At 36.7% G+C, this 19,448-nt stretch overlaps 1 protein-coding gene and 1 long non-coding RNA gene across 8 annotated transcripts in view; both read left to right on the top strand.

Moving 5' to 3' along the window:
* The window catches only part of LOC149575014 (protein ENHANCED DISEASE RESISTANCE 2-like), a 162,524-nt gene that overhangs the window by 78,516 nt on the left and 64,560 nt on the right, over positions 1–19,448 (top strand). For all 7 annotated transcript variants that reach the window (XM_089814870.1, XM_089814867.1, XM_089814869.1 and 4 more), the window contains 5 exons: positions 7,021–7,100; positions 7,286–7,402; positions 7,566–7,606; positions 7,730–7,830; positions 7,947–8,042. In XM_089814870.1, the coding sequence (XP_089670996.1) occupies positions 7,021–7,100; positions 7,286–7,402; positions 7,566–7,606; positions 7,730–7,830; positions 7,947–8,042 (435 nt within the window). The remainder of the gene's footprint in view (positions 1–7,020; positions 7,101–7,285; positions 7,403–7,565; positions 7,607–7,729; positions 7,831–7,946; positions 8,043–19,448) is intronic.
* On the top strand, positions 9,696–10,514 carry LOC149575015 (uncharacterized). Its single transcript, XR_016359715.1, has 3 exons — positions 9,696–9,723; positions 10,049–10,192; positions 10,357–10,514. It is a non-coding gene; the product is annotated as an uncharacterized LOC149575015 (long non-coding RNA).

Raw genomic sequence — 19,448 nt, 5'->3', positions numbered from 1 at the left:
ATGTGTACATACACACTAGAAGTGCCTGTATATAAAGGCCTCTAGACTCACTAGGAGTTAGCAAAGTGATAAGCCTCACAACTAAGCACGTGTCCACCAAGAGTGGATTATCCTCCATTGAGCACAGAAGTTAGTGCGATGATGAGAGGATAAGAATACCGAATTGTATCTCATAAAGAGATATTGTAGACACCATGTGCTTAATTAGAGTGCGAACAACTGTGTTGTCTACATGAAAACTCAGATGATTATGAAAACTCTTGTGTTGTCAACAAGACAACTCATATAACTACGCATACTCCTAGGTGTCTATGATAAATTATGCAGTTAACCTAAATAAACTTAAGTAGAGTGTGATAATAATGTAAATACCCCCCTTAAGTGCAACTTAGGGGAATGTACTTAAGCTCAGAAAAGCTATGATGACAATGCATGAAGGGTCCCTGCTACTAGGCCATGCTAGGTATCCATGTACAAATGCAATGCTCTACATACAATGCTATGCAATGCAATCTCTCAGAAAATGGAGAAAGAGGGAAAACCGCATGGGAAAAAACCTCCCCCAAAAAGAGAAAAATATAATAAAGAAGAAATGAGACAAAGTAGTCCCCACCACAATATAGAATGCCCATCAGTGATAGCTGCTCCAAGATGAATGTAGAAGCTGATCCATGACTGCTGAATAATATTTCTCCCCTTAGGAAGAAACAATGTCATAGGTACATGTGAGATGCTTCCCCAATGTGTAGAAAGAATCCTAAAGATGAATGGTGTCTTTGAAAATTGCTCAATTGTTCCTGTGTCGATATTGACGGTCGCCCCTTCCAACACTGTTGAAAAGAACAATTTGGGATCTAGCAAGGATAGATGTAGAACATATCCCAAAGAACCAACTTTCTCCGCAAATGATAAAGAGACCTCCTGCAACTGCTGTACATAAGGATCCACAATCATATCAACTTTGAAAGACTGATCATATAGAGAATGGACAAGAGGGTTAGAGTGTTCCTTCGCAACAACTGAAGAAGGATCATCTTCATCAAATAAAATATGTATATCATCAATAATGTCTGCCAAATCAGCTATGTAGGACTCCACAAACAAACCTGAAATATTTGTCAAGTAGTCATCCCCTGATGCTGGAACTAGAAGACAAGGTGTATCCAACTGTACGAAATTACATGGACCTATCACTGTAGCAATGTATGCATGTGGAATTGGTTGATGCTGTGACCGTGTCCTCCTAGTATCTAAAGGATTCCCCACCAATGAACCTGCTGAATCAAGGGTTTGTTGTGCCCAACGAGGTCTAGTGGAAGAAGAAGAAGGAATATCCTCAAATGCTTGTGGACCCTACGAAGGTAGTGTCCTGCAAGTCAGAGTTGAAGGAATATCATCTTCCAAGTCACTATCATCACTATCATCACTTTCCATAAAGGAGGAAGGAGGAGTTGGAGGAGCGTCAAACTTGGACAAGTCTCTTCAAAGTGAACACTCCAGTCAAAGAAGATTTCACGTGTCTCTGGATCCATGAGTTTGTATGCCTTAATGTGGTCAAGATATCCAACAAATATACAAGGTTTGCTTTGAGGTTCTAATGCCTTCTGTCTTTGTGGAAGTATCCTTGCCCATGCTAGACAATAAAAAACTTTAAAGTGTTTTACACTTGGTTTTCTTCCACACCAAGCCTCAAAAGGTGTAATTCCCTCTAAGGCCTTATGGGGACTTATGTTTTGGATGTAGTTGGCACAATTCATGGCTTCTGCCCAAAAAACTTGATCTAGAGACTTATATTGAAGCATACAAGTGGTCATCTCCTTAAGGGTTCTATTCTTCCGTTCAGCAACACCATTTTTGTTGTGGAGTGTATGCAATTGAATGTTGAAGATCAATATCCTCATGAGTACAAAAGTCTATAAGTCTTGAGTTCACATATTCCCTTCCATTATCTGTTCGTAGAATCTTGATGGCTTTCCTTGATTGCTTCTCAACTTGAGCTTTGAAGGTGATAAACTTATCAAACACTTCACTCTTATGAGCAAGAAAGAAGACCCAAGTGTAGCGTGAAAAGTCATCAATGAAGGTGAGAACATAGCAAGCCTTGCCAAATGATGGTACTAGAAATGGGCCAGCTACATCACTATGAACCAGTTCAAGAACAATAGTAGCTCTCCAAGACTTCCCCTTGTCAAACTTCTCTTTGGAATGCTTTCATGCTTCACAACTTGAACATACACCCTCTGAATACTTGACTTGAGGTAGACCAATGACCACATCCTTGTTGCTGAGTTGTTGAAGGTAGTGGTAATTGAGATGTCCAAACCTCTCATGCCATAGTTTACTTTGTGAATTTGAGTGGGTCAACAAGGCAAGAGAAGTGGACTTAGGCACAAAATGAGAAAAAGAATAAAGTCTTATCTCATGATTAGCCTTTCCAATTGCCACCATATAATCATCCTTTAGGTTTTTCACCACAACTGAATCAGGAAGGAACTCCACTTTGTTGCCACATCCATAGTGAGTTATTTGATAGATTGAAAGAAGGTTGTTGCTAAGGTTGGGAACATGAAGAACATCCTTGAAGACGCCATTGTCCAACTCAACATTCCCTTTTCCTTCAACTTCCACTTGTGTGTCATTTCTCACATGGATGTAAGGTACATGTGATGGTTTCAAAGAGGAAAAATGCTCCCTTGAAGCACTCATATGATGTGTAGCTCCTGAATCAAGAACCCATTCCTCATAATTGTTTGTACTCGCTACCAAAGCTTGTCCCTTACCTTTTGAAGTGGTTGAAGATCCTTTATCCTTATAGGCATTTGGTACATCAATTTTTTGTTTCCTCATTAAGTTTAGCAACTCATCAGTCTGCTTATCCTTACACTCATGTTCATCATGATCATTCTTCTTACAATAGGCACAAGTTTTCTTCTCCCTTTTGTTGAAGTTGTTCCCCTTCTTATTGTTTTTGGAAAAAGATTTGCCTTGTTGTGAAGAAGATTGTTGTGTGGAGGAAGATTGATGCGTAGAGGAAGATTGTTGTGTGTCATCTTGTGGCTTAGCCTTCCACTGCTTTTGCTTCTTGTTGGAATTTTTACCACTTGGATTCCCTTGATTAGCTACCAAGGCTTTGGTCTTGGAAGATTGGAGAATTCCCATACTAATTTTTCATGTTCTAAGACCAACATTCCTGAAAATGACTCGAATGTAAGGCTTAGTGAAGGCACTACCCATTGTTAATTTGTGAGTATTATAACTGGAATCAAAAGCTGCATATTCAGGAGGAAGATGAGTCATCACATGTTTGATCAACATTCCATCCTTGATGGGTTCACCACAATCCTTAAGTTGTGCCCTATACATGTCTACTTGGGTAAGATAATCTTTGATGGTGTCAAAATTCCTAGGATCCAATTTGAGAAGATTGTCCTCAATGGTGCAGGCCATATCTTCATCTACCACCTCATATAATGCTTCAAGTTTATTCCAGACTTATTGGATTGTTAAGGTTCCCGATGTGATATTTGATAGGATCTGAGATATTCTTTAACTAGGTTCCTAGGGCCATTTCTTGTTTTGATGCATAGTCTTCTTTAGGAGACTCATCAGCATTATCATCAGGTTTCTTTGCTGCACTAGTTACATAATGTAGTAAACCTTTTTCAACCAGTGGTTCCTTTATCTTTTCTTTCCAAGTAGCATAATTATGTGGTGTTAACTTTGAAAAAGAACCCATAATGCAAAAGAAATAGCACAATATCAAGAAGACACAAGAACACAAGACACCCCCCCCCCTTTTCACTCAATCAAATAACACCCGCTCCCCCCTCCCCCAAATGAATGCTTTAGGCATTTTATATGTAGTGCGTTTACCAAAGTAACGAGAATTGGAATCGGCAATGAATTGGAATTGAATCGGCAAATTTAAAAAGCCTTTGAAATTTAGAGATTTTAACAATTTAAAACTTATTTCATACACCCTTTATTGAATATAACTTAAACACACTATAACATCATCAAATAGAAGTTAACATAGATAAACATGAAACATAAATGATAAATCCATCATATACGTAACTATGTTAAACGTAAAATGTAAATTGTAGGTTGTAGTTGAAATAAATAGAAATCATAGGATCATAATGATTCAAATCATAGAATGTATGTAAGATGAAGATCCATAAGACATCAAATCATAAATCTATGTAAGAATCTAAGATGAAGATCCATGAAACATATGTATGTAAGAATCTAAGAGGAAGATCCATAAGACATCAAATCAAAAATGTATGTAAGAATCTAAGATGAAGATCCTCTCTTCTTCTCATGCTAAGCAATTAGAAGGCCCTTTAGGGTTAAAAGAAAGAGAAAAGGCAAAAAACAAAATTTAAAACATGTGTTTTTATTAAAAAAATGTATTCACTTTTGGTTGCACATGCTGATTCATTAGGCCGATTCATGCGATTATTTGCATGAATTGCATGAATCGCCGATTCATGACAAAAAATCGGTGATTTGATTTACGAGCTCCAAAAAGATCGCTCGGCATGAATTGAATCGCCGAATCGACGATTCTGGCGATTTTAGGGCGATTCTCAGAACTATGGCGTTTACAATAGGCCACTTGTCAAAATGGACAAAAGTGGACTTCTGATTTTGCTGTTTACAACCTTCTCAGGAGTTCAAATCTAGTACTTCGTAATGTAGCTCAGATATACAAAAAATTTGATGTTTAATCAAAGCAATACAATGCAAAAAAAAAGGACCTATTTCTGAAAGTGGTATTTCTGTCCACACAAGTCTATAATCTTATTGTAGATCTGAGAAGTAGACAAAAAATTATGCACTTTAAAAAAAAAAAAAACCTGAATATGCGTCCAGATGAGCCCGAATTAAGCCTTTGAAGTTGCAAAAATCGAGATTTGCAGTTTGCAAAAAAATTCAGGAACAAAGATTTCAAACATCTTGCACCAATGTGTAGATCACGAAATTCTACCCCAAAACAAAAAAAATTGCTTGGAAAAAGGAGTCCGTATGAGGGAGATATCGTTGTCTGAAAATCACCTCTGCAAATTTTTTTCTTAAATCGCCGCTGTCACACCTCCAAAAATCAATTGACTCTAGATTTCACCTTAGATGTCCAATTTTGATGAAACAAAAGTCAATTTGGGGGGTTTTTTGACTTTTTGAATATGATGCCAATATCTAATTTGCACTAGCAAGCTCCAATCTTGTCCTGCAAAAAAAATCTCTCCTATTGGCCTAAAAGGCCAATTATTTCGTAGAATTTTGGAAATAAAATGCAAATCTGAAAAGCAAAACTGCAGTGACACAAAAATATTCAGATCTGAAAAATTAATTGCATAGATCTAAAGAGATCATACCAATTTCGCAAATTGGGCCTTCGGGTTCCGGTTTGCAAAAAAGAACTGAAAATTTGCTTTAGATTTGACTATGGCCTAGGGTAGGCAAATTTATAGTCAAAATTCACCAAATTGATTCTTCAGACGCAATGGTGAGGTCTGCTTTGACTCTAGATGCTCTCAATAACTGCAGATACTTCGGATTTGAATTGTGGCCCTTCGAGAGGTGAAGCAAAAAAAGGTCTCCAATGGCTATTTGAAGAGAAGCTCCTTTAGCTCTGATACCATGTAAGAATTTGGTATAACTTTGATACCATGTAAGAATTTGCCTTAGGGCAAAATAACACCAAGATCAAAAAGCGCAAACACTAGCACAATATGGACCAATAATGGATGATCAAAATAACAATAATGAGAATATCATATGTGTACATACACACTAGAAGTGCCTGTATATAAAGGCCTCTAGATTGACTAGGAGTTACCAAAGTGATAAGCCTCACAACTAAGCACATGTCCACCAAGAGTGGTTTATTCTCCATTGAGCATAGAAGTTAGTGTGATGATGAGAGCATAAGAATACCGAGCTGTATCTCCTAAAGAGATATTGTAGACACCATGTGCTTAACTAGAGTGCAAACAACTATGTTGTTTACATGACAACTCAGATGATTATGCGAACTCCTGTGTTGTCAACAAGACAACTCATATAACTACGCATACTCCTAGGTGTCTATATGATAAATAATGCATTTAACCTAAGTAAACTTAAGTAAAGTGAATAATAATTAATTATTTACACTAACAACCTTGATGTTTTCTTTACTGATAAGTGAAGAATAAAGATGCATTGCAGGACATTGATTTTCAAGGTGCCCACTTAAAGAAAGGAGTCAAAAGTATAATATAACATATATATTCTTTCAAACTCAGCAACAAGTTGAAAAGAATGGCAAAGCAAAGTTTGATTAGAAGAACTAGGTTAATCAGCTGGGTTCACATATTCATAGTTTATTGAGTTCTACACAGAATCTGCCCTTGATTTAAAGGGGTTACTTATGGGTAAATATATGTTGCCATGGTTAGAAGAGAATTGTTGATTTGGTGTCATAAGGAGTCTTGTTGAGCAATATAACATTGATGGAAGGGCCATGATGAATGATTCAGTCAGATTGTGCAACAGAACGGAAGCTTTGTACTTGCAGTTTATTCATATGTATTTAAAGTTTATACTGAAGATTTGTTGAGCTGTGTATCTTTTCGTATATATAGAATATATTTTTGTATAGATTTTGTAAGTTGACCTCATATCCTACCCATAAATCTTTCTGCTTTACATGCTGGGTGCTTTGTACCTACACTTCTCTGGACGCATGTAAATTGTTCTGAAGACAAGAAAAGAATTTAGGCCTTTAAGTTCAATTTGCTGGGCATGTTGTTGCATGTATCAACACAGTTAATCTCATCCATATTGTTTGGTTTTTGTTTTCATTAGATGTGCTTTGAATGCTTAGACTTATCCATGGATTGATGTCTTTTGCATTGCTCTCAGCTTATAAATTCAGAACTAGTATTGTATTTTTACAGACTTGATTGTATTAAAGATTTTTTAAAAATAAAGTAGAGTTTAAATTCAATGTGTATTTTGTAATAACAGGTTAAGTGCTCAAGAATATGAATGCGAGAATAGTGGAAGTCTTAGTCGAATCCTTGACCGAAGAACAACTATAGGAAATGGTATGTTATTTGAAAGTTACTTTATACTTCCAGTCACATCTTACTTTCTTATCTTTTACAAAGATAATGGGCCCTTGGGTATTTTATTTGAAAAAGCCAGGCTTCAAATTTGGTTTTGTCATGGTTGTTTTAAGTATGTGATTAATTAATTGCTATATGGATATGTAAATGTATTGTATGGGCAGGGCCACCTGATTCAGTTCCTGATTGGACTCGTGAATCTGAGTCAAGTTCATCTTATCAAAATAATCAGGATCAAGCATTCTCCAGAAAGCATTGGCGATTGGTTCGATGCCAAAATGGCAAGCTCCTTAAACCTGCAATTTTAGCATCTTAAGGAAAGATTAACAAACTTTATGGAAATAGTAAAAAATAGCAAGAGCTTTACTCATAGGTGATTCCTAGGAAAAGTTTATAATATTTGGATTCATTTGGGATGAAATATTCCAATATTATTTTGTACAGGTCTTCGGATCTTCGAAGAGCTTGTGGAAGCTGAGTACTTGGTATCTCACTTGTCACTTTTCAATAAAACTATAAAAGTTTATTAATTTCTCAATTCAATTAAATTCTTTTTATTGGTTCTGTGCTCACAAAAATAGTTACATAGTAAATGGTGTGTTGTGCAGCCACAAAGTTGTAGTAGACCAATGAAGGCAGTAGGTGTTGTGGATGCTACATGTGAAGCAATTTTTGAGCTTATAATGGGGATGGATGAAACTCGATATGAGTAAGTTTTCATTGTAGCATGTTTTCCACTGGGCACTATTAACAATATGCTTTCATTTTCTTCCTGCAATGTGTTTAATTGTCTTTTTCTAACTGTTTTCTTCTTCTGTTATTTAGGTGGGATTGTAGTTTTCAATATGGAAGCTTGGTGGAGGAGGTTGATGGGCATACTGCCATTCTTTACCATACATTGCAGCTGGACTGGTTTCCAACGTAATAATTCATAACTTTTCAAATTTAGCTTCCGTAAATGAAGATGTGGGTTTGAAATCTGGATGCTATTTTCTCTTGAAATGATGTTTTTCTGTTTTATTTTAAAATATTTATGAATATGATTTGTACTGTTGTTCAAAAACTATATCTCCACACAAAAGGTAATATATATTTTTCCTTCTGGTGATGAAAGTATTCCTCAAGAATTGGAAAAGTTATGTTATATGTATTTCCCACTCTACTTATAAGGGGATAGGGTGAAGAAATATGCAACTCCCATTTCACTTGTGTACACTCTCAAAGATTATTTTACTTGAAAGTTGTTGCTTATGGTAATATTTTTATTCTCACATCTTGTTGATCCATTAAATTCTGATGTACTATGCTTGTAGAATATACCCATGTAGAATAAACAGTTCCAATTCAATAATTTAGATTGTTGATTCTGAGCATAGAATACATATTTTAATTGTTGCATGTATTTTGATAATTGGTTATTAATGTGTAATGTCCCTTTTCTAGCACATGTTATATGAGTTTGTTGTTAGCCTGTTTCCACATGGTCTGGCAGGCTAACTAGGACATGGAAGGGACTTAGAGGCCTTTTGTACTAGGCAATTTTGTTTTCAGTTCATTCTGAGGTGTTTTAAGGCAGTTTTGGGCACACTTAATATTTATAGCAAGTCATTATGGGCATGTGAAGTTTCAGTTGCAGTGGCTTGTCGATGGTTAATTGCTTAATATCTGCAAGATCATTTATTTATCTTTGATATGATTTATTTTGTGTTAATAAAGTTATTTAATAAAGTTAAATTTAATTATTTAACTTTATTTAATGTTAGACTATTGCTATGTGGGAAATATATATATCTAATTGTCCCCTTTATTTTACAATATGTTGGAGACCTAAAAAAAAGTGTTTAGTACTCAAGTTGAAGGGAAAATATATGACATGGCATGGAAATATTATAGAAAAAACAAATGCGATAAAATAGGGGCCAAATAAGTAGCCGCAAAAAACTGGGGCGAAAAAGCAAAAATCCTGAAATTATTGGAAAGGGCAAAAAAAGTGATTATGTTTTATCTCATATTATCAAGGTGAGTGGTTTAGCTCTTAGAAAACGACATTAAAGAGAAGGAAGAGCTTTCTTTCAGCATGCTGTAATGTCCTCATTTTTAGCAGGTTTCTGCAGTTGGCTAGGTCAATTCACCATTGCGACCCTCATGAGTTGACGGTTTCAGTTGTGTGGTTATAGGCTTTCCAACAGCCTATGGTGTGTTTTGTCTTCGTTTGAGAGCCTTACTATTTATAGTAAGTCAATTTGTTGGTTTTGATGAGCTCAATTGAGTCAGAGGAGCTGGAGGATGCTCTCAGTTTTTATTTTGAGCTTTCGGTTCGGGCTCCAAGAATCTTGGAGGGAGTGTCAATTTATAGTAGGTCACCCCGTCAGGTTCATTCATCGTCTTTCATCATTAGGATCACTTTGGTGTTGTCAGATTTGGATTCTGATGCTTCTTCAATTGTTCTCGCAAGACGAGTGAGCTATTATTATTATTCATCTAAATACGCTGAAGTTGCTATTTTTGTTGGTGTTGTTGGTTAGTCACCTCAGTATCATAGCTCGTTGGAACCGGGACGAAATTTTTTAAAGCATGGGAACAAGAGACAGTGGCCTTACATGTCAGAATTTGAAGTTATGGTGGAAAAGGTCATTTTCGGAGCCAAAAACAATTAATAAATTAGTTTATATTGACAGTTTATAATGTTTTTATGTTGTGTGTGGGAATCTTCTTAAGTGAAGTTCATTTGGAAAACTTTGTGCCATTTGGAGATTATAAATATGAGCCCATTTATGAGTAAAGCATCCGATTATTTATTTGCTTTTGTTGCCTGTGTGAGTTTTTGAGCTTTTCTGAATTCTAAAACCTTGCTAAAGTATAAGGGCCTATTTTCTGAGAAGTTCTAATAATTCACAGTTGAAGTATTGTGAATTAATTTTGTGAAGTGTTAAAGTCTGACTTTTGGAGTCTTCCTTCTGTTTCTAACTGTAGCTGGAAGGCATTATTGTGTGGGAATTCAGTTGCATTTCAACCTACGAATTGGGAAGGGTTTTTGGTGAATATTGGTGTGAGGATAATTCTGGAAATTGGTAGGTTTCCTGCCTGTTGGTGCGATTCATTAACAACTTTCGAGGTGAATGTTCAGCCTGTTATTTCCCAGCATTTGGCTCTCATTTTTACAATGTATCAAATTAGTGCAATTTGGTGATTAATCTTTCCTCATAGCTGGGCGTTATTACAAATATCTGGGCAGCTGCATTGGGTGAGCGAAATCTGAAAGTCAGTGATATGTTTGGCTGCGAATTGGAATGCTACTGTCGGGCGTTTGTACCTACCACTTATGTCAACCTTGGCGTCATTACTTCTGCCTTGTAAACACCTATAGCAGGTGACATTATCTAAGTTCAGCTAACGTGGGTATTAATGTGAGCAAAATCGTAGTTAATTCTTTACCAGAACGTGAGCTAATTGGAGTAGAAAATTGTTTGCAGAGAAGTTTGACCCATCCAGGGCAGTCAATTAATCTTGCTGCAAATTGGATTTGTCAAGCAACATACATGTTAATTACTTATTTGTATTCTCAACAATTATTATTGATATTTCCAGTATGACATGTTTGATTATCAGTTTCAAAATTGGGCTTGTTCAGTATCAGTAAACTCTTTATTTCAGTATTGTTTCCACTTATATCTCATATGCAAAAACATCCAAAACAAACAAACATCATATACAGTAACAACAAAGATGCTTGCCAAGTGTTTGACAAAATGTCAAACCATTGAAATGTGAAAGAAATTGATGCTTGATTTAGCTATAACCAGACAGGGCTATTACACATGCTTGGATAGTATATGAAATTGGTGAAACTTGGAGAAATTATTCGAAGGTTTGTGAGGAGGAAAACCCTCATGATTAGCATTCTTCTTGCTTATGAAGGACACAATTAGGAGGATTTGAATCAAATTTCAAGGTACACATCAAAAGATTACTTCTACTGTCATTTCTGTTGCATTTATCAAGCAAGGGTTTGATTTGGTATTGGGATGGAAGTGCTTTGTTGCTTTGAGTAATTGTGTTAAGGAGATATCTTGCTCTCCATTTTATATCTGGGCGATACTGTTGACCAAATCTGAAGGTTGTGTTTGGAGTTTGCTGGCCCATTGTCATAAAGCTTGGCTGTACCATATTTGAAGCTGTGTGTGGGATTTTTTGGGGCTAAAATCTGCATTGGAAGGTGATGTTTAGGGCTTGAAATATCTGAGAAGTATTATAACAGCCAATGTTTATTAGCAGCAATCAGTATCCACCTGGAAATTTCCAGCAGCCAGCCATATTGGTGTAATACATTGTGGACAGGGTGTCGTACCACTACATCTCTGCCGTGATACATCTGGATTGAATGTGAGGTAGATTTGGCTTGCATCTGGGCCTTGAAATCTGTATTTGGAGCTTATTCACTACTGCTGGGTCTGCTATACTAGTTGTTCCACTGGGAGTCTTCTTTTTAGTTTGTATACAGTCAAAGTATCTGAATATATTCAGTTTCTACTTCTGTTTGTATCTCAGATTTATGTCAAGAAATATATCTATTGCTTTGAGTAATTCATTGCTGTTGAAACACCAGTTTAGCAGAGAAAAGAATACAATTCATATATGTGTTCAAAGGACATTGTATTTATCTATTTGATATGCACTGGATTCTATTTGGGCATGTACATTGTGTCCTATTATTGGTACTGTATACATAAATATTTTATTTGTTGCATATATTTTAATTATTAATTATTAATGTGTAATGTCCCCTTTCTACTACAAGTTATATGAGTTTGTCGTTAACCTTTTTCCCCATGGTCTTGTAAGCTAACCATGACATAAAAGGGACTTAGAGGCCTTTTAATCTAGGAAGTTTTGGTTGCAGCTCATTCTAAAGTGTATGGTAGTTTTGGGCACACTTACTATTTATAGGCAAGTTGTCGGTTTGGATTTTGGTTTGGATGCGGGCTTGAGATTTGGGCTCAAAATTTGTTCAGATTTTTTTGGGGTGGGTTTGAAATTGTTGTAGGTCCATCCATACAAAAACATGTATAAAAAAAAAATGTGTACGTATACATACATACATACATACGTATACATACATACATACATGCATACATACATACATATATATATATCTTGAGCAACAAATAAGTTCATTCACCACTATGCTAATAGTCAAGCAAATAGAAAAACACACTGACACATGTATTAATGTTTTAGTCCAAATGATGTGTTCTACATTTGTGGCCCCTTTTAGCAGTCTATTATAGGGTTGGAAGGTTGGATTACTACAATAGACCAACAAAAACTTTTAAAAAGTTAAAATAATCAATTTTTTGGGCAAATTTGACTTGGGCTCTACTGCAGATTTGCAAATTTACAATAAAAATGGTAAACTTCGTGCTAGGTTCATCTGACAGAATTTGTGCAGACTTTTGCAAGAACCAGATTAGACTTTGAGTTTGCTACGGAAGAATTGTTAGAAAGGCCAGGGTTGTTGTTGCACCAAAAGATTGACTTGTCAATGCTCGATACAACCAATAGTCTTATAGAACCACAAGAGGCGGTTAAGCCATGTCGCAAACCCTGTGGGGGATGCTGGCCCACTACCAACGATCCCCCTCTCAGCGTCACTCGACGTGGCGTGCGAGATTCGAACCTGTGACCAAGCTTTGATACCAATTGTTAGAAAGGCCAGAGTTGCTGTTGCACCAAAAGATTGACTTGTCAATGCCCGATACAACCAACAGCCTTATAGAACCACAGGAGGCGGTTAAACCATGTTGCGAATCTTGTGATGGATGTTGACCCACTGCCAACAATAATTTGGTAACATAGATTTATAGTACATCATTATGGGCTTGTGTGCGGTTAAGCCATGTTTGCAAATCTTGTGAAGGACGTTGGCCCACTACCAACAATCCCTCTCCCAGCGTCACTCACTGTGGCCTACGAGATTCAAACCTGTGACCAAGCTTTGATACCAATTGTTAGAAAGGCCAGATTTGCCGTTGCATCGAAAGATCGACCCCTCAATGCTCGATACAATCAATAGTCTTATAGAACCACAGGAGGCGGTTAAGCCATGTTGTGAATCTTGTGAGGGACGTTGACCTACTGCTAACAATAATCTGGTAACATAGATTTATAGTAAGTCATTATGGGCATTTGTGACTTCTATTTGAAGTGGATTGTTGATGGCGAATTGTTTAATATCGAGAAAGATCGTTTATTTATCATTGATATGTTTTAGTATGCATTAAAAATTATTCTATAAAATAATTCTAGATTATTCAACTTTATTAATGCTAGAATATATTATTTATTGATCAATACCACAAACCCTTTGCATGGCTCTTGACCAACACTATGGACACAACTTTCTCTAGCACAAAGGTAGACATTATGGTGGCTCGTCACAACATCAATTTCCATTCAACAGGCATACACCCCAGCGAATTGGCTAGTCCCAAAACTACAAACACCCAGGACCCCAGAGGGAATAGCTGCACAAAAACAAGGTGAGAACGTTCACACAGCCTCTCAACACACAAAGCCCTACAAAAGTTCTTCGGGAACAACCACAAATAAATCAATGGGGGTACGCTAACATGCATTTACAAAAACCTTGCAACTTCAAAGTGGTGGAACAAAAGTTTTGGAGGCCAAAAACCCCATGTTGATGGGGCAAAGTTGTGAACAAGTTCCTCACATTATCCACTTTTCAGTAATCAAGATACTGGTAAAAAATAATGATTGAAATTGCCATGTTAATGACCTTTGGGAAAAGGGATCTTTTATGAAATGGAGTGGTCCATGGCACGCTCTGAAAGAGATAGGTGATTGAGTCTAATTATATTGGGGAAAAGGATTAAAACTCTCCCAAACAGATTTTGTCTAGTCATTTGTGAGAATAATTTAGCAAAAAATGCATTCTCGAAAATGGGCCTTACATGATGGATGGGAAATGCTTTTACGTCAAAGACTGGACCCCTAATATCAACACCAAAATAGAGTGCATGGATGTTGTGCCTATTTGGGTAAGAGTATATAACGTACCTCATGAATACCGGAATGTGAACAATCTTTGGGTTATTAGAAACAAACTTGGGACTGTCTAAATGGAACAAGCTGCGAAAAACAAAAGACTAACATGTATGCTAGAATCTCCATACCTTGGTTGTCAGCCTGTCCACTTCCAGAAATGGTAGAACTCATTACAAGGGATGGCATTTGGAAACAATCTGTACAGGTGGAGGAAGCTCTACATTCTTGCAAACAGTGTGGGCGGGCGACCAGGGGGGGGGGGGTGGGGGGGTGGGTGACCTTGAAAGGAAAAGGACTACAAAGTGATTATCTTTAGCATTTAATTGTCAAAGAAGAGGGATCCAGTTTTATTACTGCAAATGTCCACTCCCCTCTTCTTGAAGGTCCCAAAGGCTTATACCTTTGATTGCCTTGATGATCTACATCGCTCAGGATATTGGCAAAATCTTGAAAAAATGAACATTGATTCTAGGGTATTTAAAAAAAATCATTGAAATGTGTCCTTCCTAACCCCCTAATCACTTCTGTGAATAAGGACCCAGCTTTTGAGGCAGAGTTTCTCTCAACGATATATCCTTCCAACAACTTTTAAGACTCTTGGTTTTTGGTTTCTTCTCTGCGGTGCTAAAAATCCTTAGATTCACCTAAAATGACACCTCAGCTCTCCGCATCTCTGGTAGATTGTATTTCCTTATCTCTTTGTAATGTTTCTTCCTTGTCGGCTAGTGATCAATGTCATATCAGATCAAGGTCCTCTCCAAGTATCAAGTTAACTACGCTAGAAAGCTTTGATTTCCATGAGCTTCAAGATTTTGAGGTGACTCTGGAGGAAATCTTTGAAGACATCCCCATTTCACCGGAACGTAACTTTGATAAGACCTTTGCTGAAACTTTGGATAAGGATGAGAGTAATAGTGAAAAAGTTGAGTACATTTTCAATGAGGATTGGGAAGGTGATGACACTTTGGGACTTGAGGCTCTCTTAGACCTCCTTGAAAAGTGACACATCTCAGAAACCTCCTTCAGGAAAACCAGATGTAAAGAGAGAACAAAAAAGGGGCAAGAAAACAGTCACAACTAAGCTAGAAGATGTTGGATGTGCTCTGAGTAAGATCAAATTGAGATTGGGAAAGGGGTATCACTTATCACCCTATATCTTGAGGACATTGAAGATCGTTTCTTGGGATGTTAAGGGTTGCAATGCCCTTGACAAAGTCCGTTTGATCAAAAGATGCATTGATCAAGCTAGATTGAAAATTATCCTCTTACAAGAATTAAAATTGAATGGACATGACTTGGATGTTTTTAGCAAGCAGTTTCGTCATTGACAATATTCTATTGTTGAAGCTTAGGGAGCCTTAGGGGGATTGGGCTTGCTATGGAATTCTAAATTTATAAACATTAATGTAATGACTAATGGGAGTTCATGGCAGCTGGCTTGGGTAGTTTCTAAGCAACTGAATGGAGCTTTGATCTATTAAATGTGTATCACCCAATTTTTGCTACGAGTTTGTTCGATTTATGGTTCAAGTTATCCGTCATTCTTTATAGCAGAGGGATGGCTTTTTCATTCTAGGGGGTGATTTCAATTCAATGCTTAGACTTGCTGATAAAAAGGTAGATTGACTGGGACAGTACTAAACAAAGAAATTTTAACATTTTGTAATGAACAATAATCTTTCTGAGATGTTTTCTATACTTGGGAATTCAACTGGACAAACCTAAGGAAAGGCTTTTTGAACATTGCAAAAAAGTTGGACAGGTTCTTCACTATTTGCAATCAGGCCATGTTACCTTGGGACCTCTCGGCGGACATTCTCTCCATCTCAGGATTAGGCCATTTTCCTATTGGTTTATGAATTTTGGAGGGATCTATTCTATACTGCTACCCCTTCAAGTTTGAGAAAATGTGGTTGCCTTAAGAAGGCTTCAAAGATTTAATTAGAAACTGGTGGAGTGCAACCCCACATTGGGAAGGTAATAAAGCTTTTATTTTCTTCAAAAAGCCATAGGTTTAAAAAGAACAATTGAAATAATGGAATAGAGTAGTTTTCAAAGACATGTTTATAGAAAAGTTGAGAATTGAAGAAGAAATTAAATCATTAAATGAAAAGGTTGTCAAGGATGGTATGACTAGTCTAGACTTTGAAGAAGAGAAAACTTTAAATGAAGAATACTCAGAAGCACTACAGAAGGAAGAAATATTCCAGACACAAAAATCTAGAGAAACATGGTTGCAAGAAGGTGATAGAAATACCAATTTTTTTTTCATAACTCAGGAAATGCTGGAAGCTCTGTCAATTGCACTTATTCTATTAAGGAATCCACAAACACTACTCTAATTTAGAAAGAAGCAATACACAGGGAAGGTGTAAGGTTATTCTTTGAGGGTTTTAGAGAAGAGGCAACTCAAGATCATGATTGTGATCAAGTTTCGGATGTGATTCTGATATGTATAAGTGAGGCTCAAAACAAAATGTTATCAAATAGGGTGTCCTTGGATGAAGTTCAAGATGCCCTTTTTCGGAATGGGGGGCAACAAAGCTCTAGGACCTGATGGCTTCCCTGCGTTTGTTTTCCAAAAGCTTGGGACATTTTTGCACAGGATATTTGGGAGGTGGTTGAGGAATCTAGACAAGGAAGCTTCATACTTCAAGATTTGAACAACACCATCACACTAATACCAAAGAAGAAAACTTCTCAAACCTTTGATGATTATAGATTGATTGCATTATGTAACACAATATATAAGATCATCTCTAAAGTCATTGCAAATATGCGAAAATTAGTGTTACACTCAATAATCTCCCCAAAACAAAGTAGATTTTATTCAAACAGATCAATTAATGAAGAAATTGTAGTGGCCCATGAAGTGGTCTATACTATACAACAAGCTCGTATAAAAAGAATGCTTGTCAAATTAGACATAAAGAGAGCTTATGATGGCGCAAATCACACTTTTCTCTTGGTTATACTCCAGAAAATGGGGTTTGACAATAAATGGATTGCTTGGATCAAATCTTGTATTAGCACACCTAGATTCTTAGCGTTGATCAATGGTAGTCCTCAAGGGTTCTTTGAGGGAACGAAGGGCTTTAGGCAGGGGGATCCTTTGGCCCCTTCCCTATTCATCATTATGGCAGAAACTTTGGGTAGACTAATCTCTTGTAAAACTTTGGATGGAAGTTGGAAGGGTGTCAAGGTGGCTCTAAATATGGATCATGTCTCACATTCACAATTTGCTGATGATACACTACTATTTGGTGTCTCATCCCTTAGAGAAGCAAGAATGATGCACATAACATTGGATACTTACAACTTGGCATTAGGAATTTTTTTTAATTGGCTCAAATCAGCCATCTTCTTTACTCCAGGTTCTAAACAACGAGAGATAAGCTGAATCTTCGGCATTAGAATAGGTACTTCACGAGGTAAATACCTTGTTGTGCCTCTATTTGGAGGTGCATGCAAATCTTCCTTAGGGAAAAACTTGTCAATGATTGTTTTGAAATGATTAGCAGTTGGAAGAGTATGTGGCCATCCTTAGCGGATAGAATTCTCATGTTAAGATCAGTTATCTCTGCGACGACAATCTATTCAATGATGTACCTCAAAATATCCTAGAAGATTATTAACAAATTTAATTGAAAATGAGGAGATTCTTCTGGAATGGAGCAATAGACTAAGATAAGCTACCCCTTTTAGCATGGGACAAGGTATGCACTAATAAAAATGCTAGAGGTTCGAGACTAAGAAACTGACACACTCTAAATAAATCCTTAGGTGCAAAAATGGTGTGGAACATGTACACAACCTTCTCAATTTTGGGTGTGGATTTTAAAATCAAACTACTTAGATTGATCATAATTATAGAATTCTTACTATTAGAAACCCACCTAAAGGTTCAATAATTTGGAATCTTCTAGTGTCCTATCAAGTAGTGACTGATCATTTAACTTGGCAAGTAAGAGATGGAGCAACTCTGTCATTTTGGGATGACTCTCGGGGTGGTTATGAAAATAATCCAAATAGTGCAGAGTGGACATCCCTCAAACAATGGTACAAATCCAATTGGGGAGAAAAGATTCAAGATTACACAGAACTAAGGGAAGACTCCCTTGGAATAACTAGAGTCTAGAAATATGTTAAAAAATCTGAGCTACCCAAAATGCTCAAAAATTAATACAAACACTCTTCAATTCTAGACAAATTACTTGGTGTAATCAGGTGGACAAAATCGTCTTGTGTGCTGCAAACAATGGGGTTTTTTCAGTGAAACTAGGTTATACCCTTCTAGATAGAGCTTCAATTGATAAACAATGATCGATTGAACTCTTTTGGGGTAAAGAATGTCTTCCCAAGGCATGGACCTTTGCATGGCTTGCAAATAGAGGCAAAATTGTGACAAAAGAAAGAAGAAAAAAATGGGTTTTGAAGGACCTTCCAAATCTGTTTTATGTGGAGATGTAGAGGAAAATGTGTATCATTTATCAGTTTCTTGTGAAAGAACGTTGGTTAATGCTACATAGTAAATTGGGATGACAAGGTACTTTACAAAATGAACTCAAAAAGCTTTTTCAAGACTAGCCAAAACACCCCCGTAAGTCCTTCCCTAGTGTTTAGAACATAAGCCCATCACTTTTATTTTGGGAGATTTGGAAGAAATGTAATAGGAGGATCTTTCAGGACAAAGAACAACCATTGGAATGACTAAAATTTAGAATCAATAATGCAATTCCAGAAGCAATAGGAGTAGCAGCTTCAATATTCTCCAATCCTCCATTCCCTTTCACCCAACAGGACAAGCAAATCCAAAAGGTCTGACGTTGTATTAAGTTCAAACTCGTGTATGGATGTTCTAGGGTTCATCCTTCTCTCCCCTTAGTAATGGAGGTGGTTGAATTGTGTATAGGGGGAAATGTGAGTCAAGGGAGGTAAACCTAAGTTCATCACATACCCACGCATACACAACTCAAAGGAGGAGTCAAGGAAATTGATCCTTCCAATCCCAATTCTAAATGACTAGATCTAGGAAGATTAGTGCTAGCCTAGTGATAAAGGAACACTAATGCAAGCTAGAATCTAGTGAGTAGAATAAGGGAAAAGATGCAAAAGCCCTTGAAACCCTTGTTGTAATGAAAGCTAGGAAATGAAATTAAGGCACAAGATATAATAAGTAGATATGCTGAAATAACAAAAGAAATTAAAAGATTCACCTTTGGATCTGATTTTCTGTTTGTTGTGCTGCTCAGAGTGGACAAT

Source organism: Cupressus sempervirens, chromosome 2, assembly GCF_028749045.1.
Source record: "Cupressus sempervirens isolate cs-2001-9-10 chromosome 2, ASM2874904v1, whole genome shotgun sequence".
Lineage (NCBI taxonomy): Eukaryota > Viridiplantae > Streptophyta > Pinopsida > Cupressales > Cupressaceae > Cupressus > Cupressus sempervirens.
The sequence above is the reverse complement of the archived record's forward strand: the minus strand, read 5'-3'. Positions and strand labels throughout refer to the sequence as shown.